At 42.7% G+C, this 18746-nt stretch overlaps 3 protein-coding genes across 4 annotated transcripts; all 3 read right to left on the minus strand.

Annotated features, from left to right (window-relative positions):
• Positions 1–1549: 1549 nt before the first annotated feature.
• On the minus strand, positions 1550–5050 carry LOC135632264 (bHLH transcription factor RHL1-like). 2 transcript variants are annotated; one of them, XM_065140681.1, is made up of 7 exons: positions 4327–5050; positions 4166–4237; positions 3881–4060; positions 3532–3597; positions 2860–2925; positions 2446–2514; positions 1550–2267 (listed from the first exon to the last, which is right to left on the minus strand). In XM_065140681.1, exons 1-7 carry the CDS (start codon positions 4918–4920, stop codon positions 1878–1880), a joined length of 1437 nt encoding a protein of 478 aa, XP_064996753.1. In that variant the 5' UTR covers positions 4921–5050; the 3' UTR covers positions 1550–1877. The 2 variants fall into 2 exon arrangements, with proteins under 2 accessions (XP_064996753.1, XP_064996752.1); XM_065140680.1 differs by having other exon boundaries at positions 3881–4066.
• Positions 5051–7061: 2011 nt separating this feature from the next.
• On the minus strand, positions 7062–8733 carry LOC103977344 (protein POLAR LOCALIZATION DURING ASYMMETRIC DIVISION AND REDISTRIBUTION-like). The gene is made up of 3 exons (XM_018823454.2): positions 8259–8733; positions 7773–8146; positions 7062–7666 (listed from the first exon to the last, which is right to left on the minus strand). The coding sequence occupies exons 1-3, from the start codon at positions 8731–8733 to the stop codon at positions 7202–7204; spliced, it is 1314 nt and encodes a 437-aa protein (XP_018678999.2). The 3' UTR covers positions 7062–7201.
• Positions 8734–10246: 1513 nt separating this feature from the next.
• LOC135632295 (ubiquitin carboxyl-terminal hydrolase 23-like) lies at positions 10247–17000 on the minus strand. Its single transcript, XM_065140733.1, has 12 exons — positions 16585–17000; positions 16071–16185; positions 15857–15967; positions 15547–15719; positions 14561–14887; positions 14338–14463; positions 13416–13793; positions 13053–13289; positions 12817–12960; positions 12065–12734; positions 11860–11953; positions 10247–10618 (listed from the first exon to the last, which is right to left on the minus strand). Exons 1-12 carry the CDS (start codon positions 16873–16875, stop codon positions 10456–10458), a joined length of 2829 nt encoding a protein of 942 aa, XP_064996805.1. The 5' UTR covers positions 16876–17000; the 3' UTR covers positions 10247–10455.
• Between the last annotated feature and the right edge of the window lie 1746 nt (positions 17001–18746).

An 18746-nucleotide genomic window follows, 5' to 3' on the forward strand; every position in this document is an offset into this window, starting at 1 on the left:
CCAGAACCTGTTTGTTATAATTAAATGAATTTGTAAGTGTTGTAGACATATTTTTGTGTTCCATCCCCTCTTTACTCCCTTCTGTTTCAGTGACACTGTTCTATGTAATCCAGATGACTCCATTCCGTGATTGTTTTACGTACACTCTGTGATCACATAGAATTTTTATGTCTTAGCGTCAGCTTATCATCATTTCCTTTTTGAATTTCTCTAAACATTAAACAACTTGAAGGTTCAGAGGGCTTTCTGATGAAAGTTCTTGCCAAGCAAAGCTCTGCAATGTTGCATTTAGCACAACGAAAGATATTTTTCCTTAATATGCAGAATAAAGTATTGAGAAGTTTTCCAATAGATAACCATGAATCCCATTTGTTATGTCTTACTCCATGCTTACTCTTTTTCAAGCATCGAAGGTTCCATTCAAATTTAAATGTGAAATTGTTGTGACACTGTTTTTGTATATGCTTAGTTATCTTCTGAGAGAGAGAATACCATGTTCATTAAAAGCAAACGAAACTTCAATCAGCCAATACAGGCAGCAAAGGATGGGCCCAAAAGTAAAACATATTGAAGAAACCCAAAAGATGGATAAAGAATCTAGGGACATGTTGAGCCTGTTGAAACAAGTGGTGAATCAAAGACAAACTGAAGCTTCAAGAAGTTGGTTTCATTAAAAGAAGCAGAAAGAAGCCGATTCAGGCCTCCATTGGCTTCTCCAATCTTTATAGTTTTTGACTCCAGTGTAATCTTTTACAGGTTGCGTGATTCGAGCCAGGAAAAGCGGAGATGTTGAAGCTTTTGAGCCAACTTGGGACTGGATCTCTCTTCTTTCGACCTGAATTATTCGGTGCCAGTAATTGCAGTAAAGTATGAAGGAAAGCAGGTGCTTCGATTGGGCTTCCTTTTCATTTATATTGCTTATAAAACCTATGCCTGGAAAAGACTGAACACACAGCCGCACGCAAATGCCTCTTCCTCACCACTTGCCTTCTCCCGCCGTGCCAGAATATTAGTCCCCCCTGCAAAACGACAGAAGCTAGAGAAGAAAAAGACGGAGGAGGAGGCTCGGCGTGCAGACGGGGACAGGCCCACTCCCAGACGTAACAGTGGTAGTCGGCTACACATCTTCTTCTCACAGATGTACATCGTCATCATCAGGTATGCATCTCCATCACCGTCTTCGTCGCTATTACTCATCAAAATAGTTAATCGATCAAGTCATTGACCACCCCTTGATTGGGACGCCATCAGCCCTTCGACATACCAAGACAAAATTTCGCAGCTCCATTTCAATCATCCCCCAATAATAATGTCACCTATACGGATCCCATTCCTATAAACATTTGCTGTACCGGTCCTTACTCAACCCCCACTACCACAACTTTTCCCTTCCTGGATCATTATTTTATCGTTCTGTGTCATCCAAAAACTTTACTCATCATCATCATTCACTGCTTTAACTCTGACCAAACATACTGATAGCAATATAAGATGATACATCCATCAATCGCTTTACCTACACCGCCAGCAAAAGACGACAAGCTACCGATTGACATCAAACAGAGAGGATAGACTATGATATTAGGAAAGAGAAAAAGTTGGCAAGTTGATACAAATAGAGAAGAGGAAAGTAGGAAAAGCTGAAGAGAGAGAGAGAGAGAGAGAGAGATACTTTGTGGCGACACACTATCGTCCCAAAGTCCAAAGACCAAGATACGGATGTCAAAGTCCAACTCAGGTCCTCCCATTTCCACAACCGACATTCTTTTTTTTTTTTTTTGCTTGCTTGCTCGACGTCTCCTCGTCCTCGTTAGCAAAGTCGATCCACTTTTGCTCCTCTTCTTTTCTTCGTTCCATCCCTTTCCTCTACCACGGGATCAGGCTTTGGAGACGGTGACGGCCTCCTTGGCGGCTTCGGCGGCGCCATTGGCCATGGCGGACTGCGCCGTAAGAGCGGACACGCCGGGGGAGGCAGGTGCGTCGCCGGAGGGACTGGGAAGGTGAGGACCGCCCGGGAGGATGCCGTGGCCGAGGTGACAGGCGCCGGCGGAAGAGAGGGAGGAGGAGGAAGGGGGCCGAGGAGGGCAGGCGGTGGCGGTGGAGATGGCGGACGCGAGGGAGATGGGCATGAGGCAGAGGCCCTTCCCCTGGAGGTACTGCATCGCCGATCCCATGTCCTCCTCCATCAGCTTTGCCACTTGGTGCTCCGTCACCGTCAGGGTGTCGCCGCTGCTGTTTGCTCCGCCACTTCCCGCCCCGCTCTGTCCCTGTTCAATTCTCCCACCATTAATTCATCTTCTTAAATATATAATAATGGATAAAGAGAATAGAAGATTACGAGGGGAAGTGGTTGCTCGGGACGAAGCGAGAAGAGGGACATGGTGCTGCGGGCGTTTGGGAGAGAGAGAGAGAGAGAGAGAGAGAGAGAGAGAGAGTAACTACTACCTCCGAGGACATATCGGCCACGAGTGGTGCCACTGCCGCAGCCCCGCCTAACCTGCTCATGCTCAGAACCTGCTTGCCAAAAATAAACACCATCAGCATCAGCATCACCAAACACTATGCATCGTATCAAATCCACCACAATATTCTGCTGCCATTGTCAACAGAATCCAATGGTGGGATCACATGGGCTAACTCGCGTTCGTGCGCCGCGCAAGAGAGCCATCGGATGCGCTCCGTTAACCACGTGATCCCATTTCCTAATGTCCTCACGTGATGTTATCCACCTCAGTTACACGAAGGGGGTGACGCACATCACGTGAGCCCCCGGGAAGTATAGTTTCTCGGGCAAATAATAGATTATCTCATCTACATCAGCATGCAGGGACCAATAGAAACCAGAGAAGGAGAGCTTGCCTTGACTTGGAGCTGGAGGAACTTGACGTAGTCGATGATCTCATCCAGCATCGATGCCTTGTCCGTCTGCAATCCAAATCCACCATCAATAGCAAGAAAGAAAGGAAGAAAGAGCAGCAACCACTGTGTTTGTTTGAGGTCTATCATGGCGTGGAGGACACGGCGCTGTTGCTCTTCCACACTCGAAGTTCAAGTAGGATGCACTAAAACCCCTGGTTCCAGGTTCCCCACGTTTCCCTTCTCTTTAGCTCGCTGCTGCTCCATTCCCCCATAAGGTAGGTCCCCATGACTAAACGAACAATCCCTGTTTACTTCATTAAATTCTTCCTGCAGCAACATGCAATCCATGGCGTGGACCACGTACTACTACTAGTTGCTGATAGCTTCCCTTCACGAACTCCAAAGGCCAGGCGTCGGATGCACAAATACACTTACACATGTCTATGTCCCATTGAATACTATTCCTCCCCATATCGATTGGTGTGAATGATGCATACAGTAAGACAAATATCATGTCCCCGTCCTCACCGTCCTCACCGTCTATCTAATAGATGCGCAAATCTAGCAGCATTGGAAGCTTCAATTCGACTACGTAGATACTTAGCAGTTTAATGAACTGTTGTTTGTGTAAACTTGGAAGAGAGGAGAAAAAGATGGGAGAAGACAAAAGACCTTGTTAGCGTTGGGCACCAACTCCTGCAGTGCTTTCATCCTGTCCGCGATTCTTTCCCTGCGAAGCTGCGAACAGAAACAAAGAATAATGGCTGGGGGCAAGCGAACAAACAAAATGGAAACAGAGCAGAAGCTGCAGCACAACAAAGGACACGGAAGCTGCGGTGCGCAGCAAAATCTAAATCAGGTAGTAATTCCCACCACACCAATCGAGTGACAGTGAGAGTGAAGCGTCGATGGGGCCGCATAGGTTTCTGTGTCCTTTAAGGCTATTTATTTCTCGACTCTTTTTGCTGGGGGGAGAAATCCAGAAAGCAACCATTTCCTTTCCTGTTTGCTATTTGCTTACCCTTTCGGCGATGCTGTGGGGGTCGGTGGCTTGGCCTCTCCGAGCCCTCACCTTCTGCCTCGGCGGCCCCGTGCCACCGCCTGCGGACGCTGAGGCCGACGCCGACGCTGATGCAGCTTGCCCCACTCCCCCCGTCGCTGCCGCTGCTGTAAAGTTCTGGCTCGGCATCGACGCGCCGCCCTGGTGCTGGTTTGGACGTCGATCAGTGGAAGATGTCACCCAAAACATAGAAAGAAAGCCTTTTTTTTAGCTGAGAGTGTTTCAAGATTGAGTGTTTTATGAAACCTGGGGATGACCGAAAGCCGATTGAGCGCGCTGCAGCGGTCCTCCGAGTCCATTGAAAAGTCCCTCGCCGCCCTTTCATCACAAGATCGAGTTTTTTTAACTGAGCTGTAGTATATTTGAAGTAGGGAAGATAAAGAAACAGGAGAATTACGGAAACGTACGGTGGGGTTGAGGGATTTGAAGGGGGCGTCGACGTCGTAACCACCGGTCCCGAGCGTCAGTGGCAGCGAAAGAAGCCCGGAGTCGCCGGACGCCACCGGCGATCGCCCCAACGACGGGAGAAGCAACTGCTGCTGGCTCTGGTGGTCGAGATGGACCATCATCGCCTTCCCGTTCGGCGAACTCCCGCCGCTGATCTGGTGCTGCCTGAGCCGGTTGGCGAGCAGCGACGACTCGTCGTACGGTGGGTACCGCATCCCCTCCGCCGCGGCCGCGGACGGCTCCTCCGGAGACGTTTCGCCGGCGAGGCCGGCGCCGAAGATCCTCTGTCCGGCCTCCGGAGGGTCCCAGGGGGTCTTGAGGTTCCCGAGCTCGGCCCAGGAGGATGGCAGACTGGAGAGCATCTGGTCGAGGAAGTCGTCGTGTCCGGAGGCGCCGTCGTCGAACGACGCCTGCGGGCCAGAGTTCGGGATCTGCCGGCCGCCGTGGCCGTTCTGCAGCTCCCTGAGGGCGATCTGGGCGACTGCCGCGGAGTGGGAGATGCCGCCGTTCATGGACCCCGCCATGCCCTGCATCTCTCTACTGCTTGGCTGCATCCCTTCTTCCGCCGAAAGGTTTATGGTCAGGCTTAGGGCGTGGGAAGGGGAGCGAAAAGTTCTCCCTTTTCCTTTCCAACAGAGAGATGGCGAAGGAGAGGGAAGAGACGAGTGAGCTGATGAGGGAAATGGCCAGTTCGTGCCGCCTCGCATTTATAATGTCACAACCGTAATTAATTCGTTAGTCACTTAAAAAAGAAACTGGGTTAAGAGTAGTCAAACAAACTTACCTATCTCATGATTGGTCTGGGAAGATCGATCCGTCATAGAAGTCCAATCGGCGGTCAGGTACAACAGTGAGTAACGTTTCAGGGTGGTAAAAAAGAAACCGCAGGGGATTAGGGTTCCTTCTGTTTCCTTGGGCCGTCGAAGACACGAGGAAGGCAGACAGATCACATCCGTCAGATCACGCCATCGTCCCGGTTCTGACGGAGCGGACGGCGCAGATTCCACCAAGCGAACCCGAGTGGCGGCCAGGACAGCGTGCGGGTGTTGTGTCGTGTCGTGTCGTGCACGTATGCGATTCGTTAACGGGCCGGATCCATTGGGCTAAGCCATCAAAGATCCGATCTGAACGAGTCGAGGTCAATGTCGATGAACAATTAATGTCACGAATCAAAATGTTTTCTTTAAGCTCATCGATTAGGACTAAAATTTCCAGTACATCTCATCACCAAGAGACATGTAGCTATCATTCTTCAATGTTATTGCTTACATGGCTTCTTCTTCACATACTTTGTGATCATAGCATCTAAATATAAGAGTTCATTGATGACAATTTATTATGTTAAGTGCAGTTGATTCATTCAATACAACTCAGGTTTTGTTCTCTATAATAACTCAAGTTCTTATTGTGCTTTAAGAGATGACTCTTAAATCATTCTCTAACAGGTGAAGAGAGGCATTTAATACCGGAGGAGAGGGATCATATATTATTATTAAGAGGAACCTATCATTGGCACCAGAGTAGTAATATTATATTTACCGAGCAAAAAAGTCAAGGGGAGGAGGTAATAAACCCCTCACTAAGCATTCACCTTTTCTTTTCTTCTTTTCATCCAAGATGTGGTCAATCATGCAAGTGTGATGGTGAGGAGGGTGCAGAGCTTAAAGGTGGTGGAAATGCCTGCACCGGCAGAAGCAGAAGAGTGTGTGTGTGGTTGATACATCCTTCACTCAGAGCCATCACATATCCAAGAGTCAAAAAAGGAAGGAAGGAAGAGAGCGTGGCATTGTGAAAGCAGTAAAGAAATGAAGCACTAGAGAAGATGCCGCAAGAGTGGGAGTAAGCCATTAATAGCAGGGAAGTGGAGCCGCACGAAATGCTCATCAATTAACATCCAGCTTCATCCTCTCGCATCCTCAACCAGACGCACGGCATTGTTGTAAGCTCCATCAATGCCGCTTTAATGGAGATGATTCCTTGACTTGCTGCTTACATTGATGTCATGCTCTCCTCTCTATTCTTTTAATCTTCGTCTCCTCATGGTGTCGTCTTGCAGAGAGGCTTCTCCATGGCAGACCACCGGAGCAATCGAACTGGAGTTCTCTCCACCACATGCCTCCATAAATCCTACCTCGAGACGTCGTCATCCTCAAAGTGAGTTCATAAATGCTCGAGCATCTTGTGCATAAAATAATGGTGCGACGAGCATGCATCATGCAGCCTCGAGTCCTTCAAGGCTTGAGCTCTCCACCTCCTGCGTTCATCATATGATCTTTGACTTTTGGACTCTCTCATCAATGGCCATTACAACCGCAGTAATGATCTTTAGCATGTTTCCATTACAAGTTCACTACCATGCACAGTAGTTGGTCTGCATCATGATTCGATAGTTTGATGTTATCATCTTTAGAAATGACAGCTGCTCCTCACACAACCTTCCTTTCCACACCATACCCAATTCATCATCAAGTGCAGAGAGGTCTTTGCTTGATGCTTCTATACCTTGCCATGTCTAGTGTTTCATGGTTGTAATTTATCTTGTCAGTTCTTCCATTATAGTCCATCTTATTTATATCTTGGCAGCACAAGTAGTTCCTCATAAAATGACACTGAGGAATAGAAGGCATCAAATGGAATTAATAGCAGATTGAAATGATCCAAACAGAGTGAGCCGAAGCAGCAGCTTCGACAAACACATCCCGAAGCTTTAACCCTACACATGGCTGCAAAACCTGACTCCTGGAAATTGAAGACAAGTAGACCAAGCAAGTCTCTCGCTCAAACACAACACATCAAACGAGAACTCATCATCTGTGCGGCAATGGCTGCCTGAACTCACCTGTGAACTGCTTCGTTCTTATGCTGTGAGACCAACCTCGCAGTGTCCCTCCACCAGCAGACCTCGCTCTCTTTCTCGCGCAGCTGTCTCTCCGCACACACCAACGCAGACTCCAGCTCTGCAATCCTCTCCCGCTGCCTTGTTTCCAGGAGCTCATGCAGCCTTCTCTCCAGCTCACGAGCAGAAACCCCACGGTAATTGCCACCGTCTTCTTCATGGACTTGGGTTACCTCTCCGTCGTCTTCGCCAATGTGAGAATTGCCAGTGCAGTTGAAGGAAGACTCCAACTCCGCAATACCTTCTTGCTGCCTCGCCTGCACGAGTTGATTAAGCTTTCTCGTCAGCTCATGCGCAGAAACTCCACATTGAATGCCGCCGCTGCCGCTGCCGCTGCCGCCTTCGTACGCCTCCCTGAAGCTTCCATGAAAGGTCTCAGGCGCATCAGCGTTCTCAGCAGCCAACTGCAATTAGGTGTAGGCGAAGTGCATGTACGTGTAAGGAAGCTGACGGTGCCCAACTCTACAAAGCAAACATGTCGCGTATAGCACACATTTCGATCCACATTACCATGCGATGTGGCGGCAGCGATGAAAGCTTGCGTCCCACGGCGCATTGCAGACGTTGTAGTTCGACTTCCATCTCCGCTTCCATTTGGTGCATGCTGAGGCGTGCTGTGTTCCTCGTGAATGTAGCACATGTCGATCGTGTCTCAGCTTCGGGTTCCATATAACTGTTTGATGCAGACGAGGCGACATTGTTGGACTCTGCTCGGTGGGAAGAGACGCCTTTGTTGTGCATCTCATCCTTGATGTCTTTGAGTAGAATCTCCATTTGGACTCTCAGTTGCTCCATCTTGTTGATTTCGGTGGCACTCCTCGTTAGGAGGAACACCAGACCTACTCCCATTCCCAGATTCAAAGAGACTGCATCACTCTGCTTTCCTGTAAATGGATAGACGTCACAGAGTTATCTGATGTGAAACAGAGAACCAGAAGAAGCAGTAGCAATCTAGAGAAGCGATTCCAGTACGAGAACGAAGGATTCTCCTGGAACCTGCATCAATGGCGAGATTGCTCTCGCCGGAAGCAATACCCTTTCCTTCCATAGAAGCAGTCACCGCCGGTTCCTCCACCTTCGCCTCATCCTCCTCTTCCTCTGTCATTCTCCTCTCTTTTGTTCTCCGGCGGTTAGAAGAGGCTATTGGAAACCGCACCCGGAAACCGGATCCTTCGCCGCCGCCGCGAGTTGGTGACGTCCGATGGAGTGAGAGGAGAAACCGGGAGATGAGGCTCCGGGGAGAATAAGCAGCGGGAGTGGCGGCGGAAGCAGAGGAGGGAGGTAGGCACAGGAAAAGCTCCCGCCTTTTTACTCCCCTTTCGCTCTCCTCCTCGCCCTCATTGCTTTCCTGGAGGCAATCGACTATTCTCGTCTCCTCCGCCGCCTCCTCTTCCTTCCTCCGACTCCTTCCCTCTTCGTTCAACGCCACACAGAAACAGAGCACCTTCCCCTGTTTCCGCGAACAGGCCATCTTCCGATACAATCTATCGAACTAGCGAAAAGCCACGACTTGGACGCGATACGTCCGATTCCGACATTTATAAGGCGTGGATTGGTGGCGGGAAGAAATCGAACATGGTTTGAGGAGGGAGAGAGAGAGAGGGAGAGGGAGGGTGGGAGGGACCCCGTTGGCCAGCGATTTCCCCTCATGCTTCCCGTGACACAATTCAGCTAGCTGCCACTTACCCTCACCCGAAGGTTAGCAGAACACAGGGAATCCAGGAAACCGAATCTAACACTAGATTTAGTTCACATTGTCCACGTTAATCTTAAGCAGCTCAGCTCTCTTCCAGTCGTAGATGGAGATTAAGAGGACAACAAACACTACTGAATTGGGAAGCAATAGTCGCTGTTTGTTAAGAACGATAAGCTGAGAAATCAAACACGAAGCGCTTTAAGTCGGATTCAATTCGGAGGTTAACACAGCATTGCCGTGCTTTGCCTAATTCGACCATATTGTGTTCTTGCAAGAATTCAAACACGTCGATGTCTGTCGGCGGCGACGAGCAAGATTCAAAATTCAAGTTTGGCGATGGGATCGCGGCATGGAGACGATGCGACAGCCGACGTAGCGGGAACAGAGCAGGCAACAATGGAGGGTGAGAGAGAGGTGTAGGGCGATTAGGAAGTAAGCTGGCAGGGAAGATTCACAGGCAAGGCGTGAGGGATTGAATGGGGAAGCAATAACTGCTGATGCTGAAGTAGGAGTAAATAAATGCCCGCAGCTCGATGACGGCTGCCAATTATTGGACGACTCCTCTTGCAACAGCGATCGACTTTTATGATGCTGTCTTCTGCCTGCAGATTTGATGCGGGAATCAAAAGGAAGTCGGAATGGCAGCTAAAAGATCGCTATCTGAACGATTTGAATTGGAGGATGCGAGGTTGTGAATCGATCGAAGAGTGATCGTCTTCCTGTGAGATAGAACTGCATGTTCTGAGACTTGAGATCAGTTGAGAGCCACAGTTAACGTGAAACAAGTAAATCCCAACATTAGTATCACCAAACTTAACATGATGAACCAAATATTATAAGAAGTCTATACAACAATGATAAAGTCGTAAATCACTCTGCGACAACAACGACGACGAAGACGATAACAAAAAACAAATCATAAATCTTCAATTACTTGGATTCGGATGCATGAATCTTTTATTTTTTTACTAATTTTTTTAAATATATTTTTATTAATTAAAATATTTAATTTTTATTTATAATTGTTAATAAAATCTTTAGATATTTTAATTTTAAAAAAATAAAAAAATCATTACATTAAATGAAAATTTTACCACTAATATTAATAGTTTCGCATCTCTTAACTATTTGTCTATATGTAGCATCTACGGGTGATAATTATCCTCATCAACAATACCTATTTATTTACAAATAAGATAAACATTTCTCTCCTATATTTTTTTCATGCACTAATTTAAATTTTTCCTTCCTACTAAGAAAATAAATCCCACCATAGTAAATGATCACGTGAAAGAAATCCTGCCATTTTAAGTTTTCCACATCATCAAATTACTCACAAGCTTTGAGAACAAAAGCATTTAGGCCCTTTTTGACGAAATTACTCGCAAATAATGAATAAATAGTCTCTTTGGTTGTTTGTATATATATATATATATATATATATATACAACAACATTACCTTGAGATACAACAATAATGAATTCATCTTCTTCACCATCATATCCTGAAGGGTTGATTCCCAAATCTTGTTTCGTCTGGTTTTGAGTTGGACTTCTTCCATGCTTTAAGATTGGCAGTCTCTTGGAATAGATTTGAACCAGCGAAAGATGGTTGGCATTTCCGCAACTTCTTCCGCTTGCCTTGGTCGTATTCCTCGTCCCTGAAATAATTTGTGAAACTAAATCAGGAAAAAGAAACAAAAGAAAGAGCAGCATGAGAAGATTTCACAATAATTTATATAATACCATTTATGTATTAAGTTACTAACATGAAATTTTATTTATTTATTTATTTATTACATTTCGAAGTGGCTGCTGAAGAATGCATGCAAGAGTATAAAAGGTCAAAGCCTATCTGCAACTGTTGACAGGACAAACAGTTGGGATAAATTGTGGGCATATGGATGTATCTCAAACAAAGAACAGAGAGTAGACCTCTTCCAAGCAAACTGGGCATGGCAGCCGGATAGCTTATCAAGAGTGCCCTCAGCAAGTCTAGTCACATTACTCTGCAGGAATTTGTACTACTGTGAATATGTTTCTATCTATCAAAACAAGAAGACTGTTTTTGACATCAGATTTACACCTAATCATTATAGCCTTGAAGAAAAAGATGAAAGACACTGGTTACAAGTTATGAAGGTATCTTTTTTGTCATTCTTTTTGTGGTGTCAGTTGCTAATCGTCTGATTCATGAACAACAAGATCCGATTCTTAATTATTACCAACGCCATTCTTATTCACAAGAGGGCTATGAAATTCCAAATTTTATTAGCCAACAACAGACAAAGCAAAAGAATAACAGTGATGAAGCATGTAGATTCAAGGACATCAGCATCACGCTGAAACATTAAAGCAGCAACTTCCAAGAAAAAGCAGTTAATTGTATATCACCTTAGCTTAGGTTATTTCAAGGCTGCTATTTCTGATACCGCACATTTAAAACACTCTAAACATATTAGCCATCCCGAAAGATCCTATAACAAAGACATTTAAGATTAACCAAATTTTCTTTGAGGGCTTGGTTTATGTGGAACAGTATCATTTCTCTTTTTTATGGTTATTTCAATGTTATATGCTTTTCTATGTTCTCTCCCATTTTCAATCCATGCAGTTCCCTTTCTCCTGCTTAAACCTAAAAAAATCTTCAAGCCTGTCTCACCATGGAAACCAGAAAACTAAATGGCATGACTCATTCCATTCTGGTGTTTTTTTCGTCACTCAATTAAAGCAACCCACACGGATTAATTCTAGATATTCTTTTTCAACGAATGAAGTCACAACCTAACCATAGAACTAAATAAACAATGTACTTTTACTTCTACAGCTCTTGGACAATGAAAGTAGAACTAAGTCTGTCAGTCATCATAATTGTCATCCGAATCAAGGTGAAGAACATTACCATTCATCGAGTACATAACCAATACTGGTACTTCTTGAGCTTTCCGGTCCATTTAATTCCAATTTAGGTAATTCTGTATCATCCCACCTTGGAACTGCATGCCAAAAAGAAACTTCTAATTAACAAGCCATATTATTTAGAATGAATGAACAGTAGTTTGATGACCAAAAGAAAAACAGAACCAAACCGTAATGCAGATACCAACCAGTCGTTTCTTTCAAACCCCCCATCATCAGTTTCAAAAAATCATGCCGAGGTAGAAGTTTATCATCTGCATCAATGACTCTTGAGCTCAACACTTTCTCTGCGGTATCCAAGCAAGTTCTCGGTAACTGATTAGGGTCAAGTACTGCATTCTTAATACTGTTGAGCTCCTCTCCTCCACCAGCAACATTAAGTGATTCACTATTCGAGTACTTCCTCCACTTCACATTTTTGGCATTATCAGCTTTGATCAATCCAGAACAGGAGTGTTCTGAATGAGAATGTTTATGTACAGAAACATTTTCTGTGGCCTCAGAAGTTGATGCACCATGACTATCTAGGATGATATTATTATCTTTTGGTGAATTTTTTGAACTTAAATGGGGTTTTTTCCTTTTCTTGAATTTATTAATCAGACGCAGGTTTAAAGAAGAGAGAAACAGATGATTCCGACCAAAATGGAGGCCCACTTGTGGATATTTTGCAAGCTTCTTTGGCTTCAGCCCCATTTGTTTATCTATTTTGCCTTCTCCACAAGCTTCCTTCTGAAGAAAGCTGCTTGGTGTACCTAGTCCCTTTGATATATCAACCAAGATGGGCTTCCCCTGCTCAGGAATATTTTCCTTACAGGATTGCAGGTTCAATGAGCACCTCTCATTGTGACATGTGGTCTGAACAGGGAAATAGGAAAGCATGTTTATATTGAAGCAACAAAAAACTGGATGCTGAAAAGCACAAGAAAAACTATTATACCGCATTTGCTTCCTTCCTAATAAATCCATTTGTATGACTAGATTGGTTCAAAAGCCTAGTTTTTCCATTTTCTTCATGTATGTAGCTTACTTTCTTGCAAAGCACATCATTTTTCTTCAAAATTGCATTTGCAGCATCACCACTCTGAGATAGGAAAATGTAACAAGATATCAAGCAAAGTGCAGTTGCAGTCAACCAGCATCCAACATCAAATGATTAAACATTTCTAAGGTTACCTTAGCAGCATCTCTTTCCTTGATAAGTTTGATTTCATTCTTCTGAGACTCAGGGTCAGGACAGCCAGAGTTATTTGGCTGAGCAACAAGGACACCAGACTTGACCACTCCGTTACTGCCGCCAGAACGATGACACTTTTCACTATCAGATCGAGCACTTTGAGAAATAAAAGGGGCATCATTTTCACAAGAAGCCTTCAAGATAGCTTTTTCCACCACTGAAACTTTATTCACCTCCTGCAAAATGGTACCAACAGGTCTCATTGGGCTTTTTGAATGAACTACTGATGTCGATATTATCTGCTGTATTCCTTTTGGTAAGAAATTTCCATCTGATTGCAAAAAATAATTTTTTCTTATTACCTGAGTATTATTATGCAATTCTGGAACCTCACTTAGAGCATTGTTATCATTCTTTCGCAAGGTAGAAGCTGCTTGATGTAAAGGGTTAGGCGAGGAGGCGTCCACCAATCCAGACTGAATATTAGTGGCATCAGTTCTGGTTTTGACAGAGATAGATTCAGAAGTGCTTAGTTTTCTCTCTGTTGCACTAATCTGAGCTGCTCCATTTGAGACCAAGGATGATGATTCAGGAATCAATTTCTTTCCAATGGCACTGGCAGAAATGTTATCTTTGCAGACTGTATTAATTGATGCCTTAGGTGTAGAGCCTCTATCACGGACATAAAATAGCATATAGGCTTTCTGCACCAAGACAATCTTTTCACTTACCTGGCGAACCTGCAGATGAGCGTCTGAAAGAATGATGAAAGGATCTCATTCACTAAAGATATAAGCACATTCAAACTGAGCTTTCATCAAAATTTAATAAGAAAATCTGCAAAATCTATGCTGGTTGATTTTTTTCATTCAATTGATGTTTTCTTTTATTTTTCTGTCTCGTATCCTTTCTATTTAAGTGCACTAAATATGTTTCTAATTCCTTACTGAGAAAGAAACAAATCTTTCCTGCTCTCATGTCCCCAAAACTAAACAAACAAAAGATCTTCCTTCTTGTCTTTTTCCTTCCATGTTGCTTGTTTGCTTTTCTTGTGGTATTCTACATACAATCCATGTGCACGAGAAGGTAAGGCCAACCACTATCTAAAAGTTTTTTTCCATCAGAAAGGATATTAAAAGATTCTATTTTAAATCTGTATCTACATTTTAAAATATAATCATATGAATATATTAAATGAAAATCAAATGTTCCGAGATTATCACTCTTTAGGGAATTGCATATACATAAAGTTGAAATAACCGGAAGTGGCAAAATAAACTAAACCTGGTTATCATCAAGAGAATGCCACATTCCACTGGAGGTGCGAACATAACAATAGTAATGTCCAGAGTGAGTACTCCAACCTGCATGCACCAGTACACCATAAAGGGTGTATTTTAGATCTCCCCCCTGCAAAGATCAATATTAGATGAATAATCAGATTTAAAGAAGAAACCATTTGCATATTTTAAATGAAGGGATCACTTTATAAAAAGTATATACAAACATGTTGATCGCTGACGAAAGGTTTCAGGTCGAGAGTGGGTTCAAAGGTCACTTTTTTGTCAATCTTCTGACCAGGAACATGAGAACCAAAACGCTTGAGGTGGATAGTGAGAACATATGGGGCCTTGTGAATGGTAAGTTGCTTAAGGGCCCTAACTTTTTCTTTGCAGCGTTGGCACTGGTACTGCCTCTCTCCTCCGTCTAATTGCTCCACTGCAGTGAAATGTGCAAGAGCCTTCCGCAAAGAGTCAGCCTTGACAATTTCAAGGCTCAAGTCTAAGAAGGGATCAAATTTACTGGAAGAATAGGAACATTGCATGCATTTGACCTGAAACACAGCATGCATGACCTTGGTTACATGCATATATTTCCATAATTCAAAGAAAATGAGAAAGAAAGCAATAAGAAGTTGACTTTGTTATAAACATTAGAGAAAGAAGGTGACATTTAAGCAAATATGAGGAAGAAAGGGTCTAAATGAATTAACAAAATATAAAGAGTGTGTGTCGATGTATCAATTAGTTTTACACTATCAAGATCAGTTAATTCTGGTCAAGTCTCCACTGGCTCTGTGGTTACATTTGTGCATTTGGGAAGAAGAAACAAAATAGTTTAATGATTTGTCCACTAAGGAGATTTTCCTAAAAGCTCAGCTTTTAGAAAAGATCAACATCAGGCTCGTGCAACAATTCATGGACCAACATCACCCCATGGTCTCAAAGCATGCTTTGTCCAATTCCTCAAGAAGTTTTCCTTAATGAACATTGATAGATGAGATTTCAATAATGTTCACAGAATGTTATCTGTCCAGGGAATTGATAGGTATTGGCTTGGAAGTCAATCCTTTGCTACCAGATTTGTTTGCTTGGACAAATTATTCCTTTAGGAAGAGGTATTTCCTTAACCCCTTATGTCCTTTGTTTGATACTCCCATAATAAGAGTCGCTATAGATTGTAAACTTATCAACATGAGATCCACAAAGTTACCTGGCTCCTGAGACGGCCGCCAAATATCTTGTGCACCAAACTTCTCTCATAAGCACTAGGGGACTCACTTGGGACTCCAGAGGGTAAACAACATTTGTGCATTGACTCGAGCAGGTTAACCATGTACTCATGTGCATCTTCCTGTCTGGAATTGCAAAAATTACGTGATATGCCTGTTTACATGGTTAAGGTTTGTCCAACCTTGGTCACCCAGGTCACAGAGGAGCAAGTTTTAACCTAATTTGAAATTTTCTTATTAGATAAAAAGTTTCAGTATTGAGATGGCATAAATGTATGCATAAAAGGATACAACGCAAGTTCTTGACAAGGTGAGAAGGTGACAATATTTTTCCACTCGACTGTAAAGCTGTGATGACATGATTCTGAAGAGCGCACATCGCACAAAATCCAGTTGTATGGCCTGCAGACAAGAATTAGGAAATTTTTAGTATATATTTGTTTCAAAAACACTAGCAAGAAACCCGATATATACAAGATGAGAAAGAGGGAAAAGAAGAACTCACAAGAAGATTTATGCTTCCCGCTTTGTAAATAAGCAGCAAAAGGCTCAGTGTATGTCAGGCATTGGATGACCGAATTGAGAAAACAAGTGTTGCCGAGATTCGCCAGACCAGCACCCTGCAAGACAATTAATTTTAAATTACTCGCCCAATAAAATAGAAACATAAAATGTTAGATTGCTTAAAGGGTTAACAAAATAGAATATGGAAAGGAAGATTTGGGTAAGCCAGTTTGAACTTGAACTAAACTAATACCTTAAATGATCACAGAAAAAATGTATAAGGAGGTAAAATTTGCAACCTTTTACATATAAACTTAAGCAAATAGAACCAAATCAGGTAATACAAAACTCATCATTGACAATTCGAATTACTCCTTCACAGAACGTGTCCAAAGTCTCAATCTCCAAAAGACTCCTCCCAGCAATAAGTATATGCAGATGAAGATTATACATCGAGATTTTCCTTATATAAAATAATGGAATCTTCAATCAAAATGCAATGGAACACGACTTACTATTCTCCGGAAGGTGATCCGAAAGCTAAGCTCAGGATCCAAACCGTGCTCGTAAAATCTACCCTCGCCCGATCGCGACGACACGGCCGCGGCTGCGCTCACCCCGGGCCTATCGGGACCCGAGCTGGGGTTTAGGGTTTCGAGGCGGAAATCCCCATCGGGGCTGGAGAAGGAAGAATACGGCTTCCGCGCGCGATGAAACTCGATCCTCCTCTGGAACAACGCCTCAACCTGAGAAACGGAACCGGAGGCACCCTCCGGCTTATTAGCCACCGACGATCCCGCCGACATCTTGAGCTCAAGCGGGGCGGGACCGCTTAGGCTTTTAGCCCAGGATCGTGGAAATTGGGCAACACGGTCGCGAGACGACAGACGAGAGGGATGGTTTCGGCGCCGCTTCGCCGCCGTCTCTCCTACGGCCTCTCCAATCCCTGGCGGGCCGTGGCGTTGGCGTTATAAACCCCTGGAAGGATCCAACGGTTGGGGTGGCGTTGTCAGCCGAAACAGAGATCCAGACCGTTGGTTTCCACGAAGCGCATTCGGATTCGGATTCAGGCTGTCGCCGGGTGGGGCCCGTTCCTGCAGCCACGGGAACGCTGGTGATTGGTCCACGTGGGGATGCTTTGTTGCATGGGCTATTTTCCATATACACCCCTTTTCATTCCACTATTTTCATATTCATTTATACACATTTGCTCAACAGTCCAAACTATTTTTCATATGTACCCCTTACCATACTAGTATTTGCATGTAGGATCACATTAATATGCATGTACATCTCAATGTTACTTAGTTACGTGTATAACCTTCTTCAAATAGCAAGTATTTACTCTTATACGACTTTAAAATTCACATCTACCGCTGATCAATTTCCTCGATCATCTCCGACCGTTCATTGTAGACAATTGGGTGAAGACACTGTAGATTTGAAGGAAAGATTGCGGAAATGTAAGAGAAAAGGTTAGCCACATGATGCATTAATCATGTGGAAATAATTTTGAACCGAGTAAAATGAATTAAAGTGCATAATAAATCATATAATTTTGCATGAAGGATTGACAAGGGAGGAGGGTTTTATAAATAAAAGAAAAAAAAACCGTAGGTATAGAAATCATCCAATGATAGACCAAAAATAAGGGAGATCATGGTTCTTATAAATTAGCTAGTCCATGAGTCCATAAGCACGAGATTAAGAGATCTATGTAATAATAATAATAATAATAATAATAATAATAATAATAATAATAATAATAATAATAATAATAATAATAATAATAATATTGAGTTGGGATGTAATAAATTAAAATATCCCAAGTTCCCGAGGGCATCGTCCAAAGAATTGACAAAGTTGATGTCACATCCCTCACTTTAAAAAATATTATTATTTTATTATTTATAATTTATAAAAAAATTATTTTGAATTCAAATATTTTATCTTTACCGTGCTAAATATTTTTTAACTAAAAAAAAGTCTAGTCCACTCAAATCTCAAATCTATTACAAAATAACAAATTATTCTAAATATATATATAGTATAAAAATATATTAGCAACCATGAACCTCCTAAAAAATTTAAAAATAATCTTTAATATTTATAATATATATTAATAATTTAATATAATAATAATATATCAATTTATTATGAAACTTATATATTAAAATAATAATAATAATTCTTATGTAATAAATAAAATCATATATGATGACATATATAGTAGTCAGATATACTCTCCTAACAACATATAAAGAGATATATTCTATGGGATGAATTTCGCTTAATGGCATATGTAGAGAACTCATATCACACTTTCAATAATAAATGAAGCAGTATCTCTCATCCGCCAAAGTGGGAATACATTCCTATCAACATCAAAAAAAAAAAAAAATCTAATTATCACGTTTCAAAACTAGTTAATTATCGAATGGAATCATTCTATTCGACAAGAATATATAGTCGATTATTATCATTCATTTATATTCATCAAAATATTATGATAAATCATGCTTGATGTATAACTTATTATACTATGTCCATTAGTAATTACACTATGATAGACTCATAACTTCTTTCATATATTACACTTTCAATATAGATCGTAACCACTTATACTACATGTCAACCATCATATCAATTTCATTAATTTAATCTAACAAATTTAATA

Source organism: Musa acuminata, chromosome BXJ3-3, assembly GCF_036884655.1.
Source record: "Musa acuminata AAA Group cultivar baxijiao chromosome BXJ3-3, Cavendish_Baxijiao_AAA, whole genome shotgun sequence".
Lineage (NCBI taxonomy): Eukaryota > Viridiplantae > Streptophyta > Magnoliopsida > Zingiberales > Musaceae > Musa > Musa acuminata.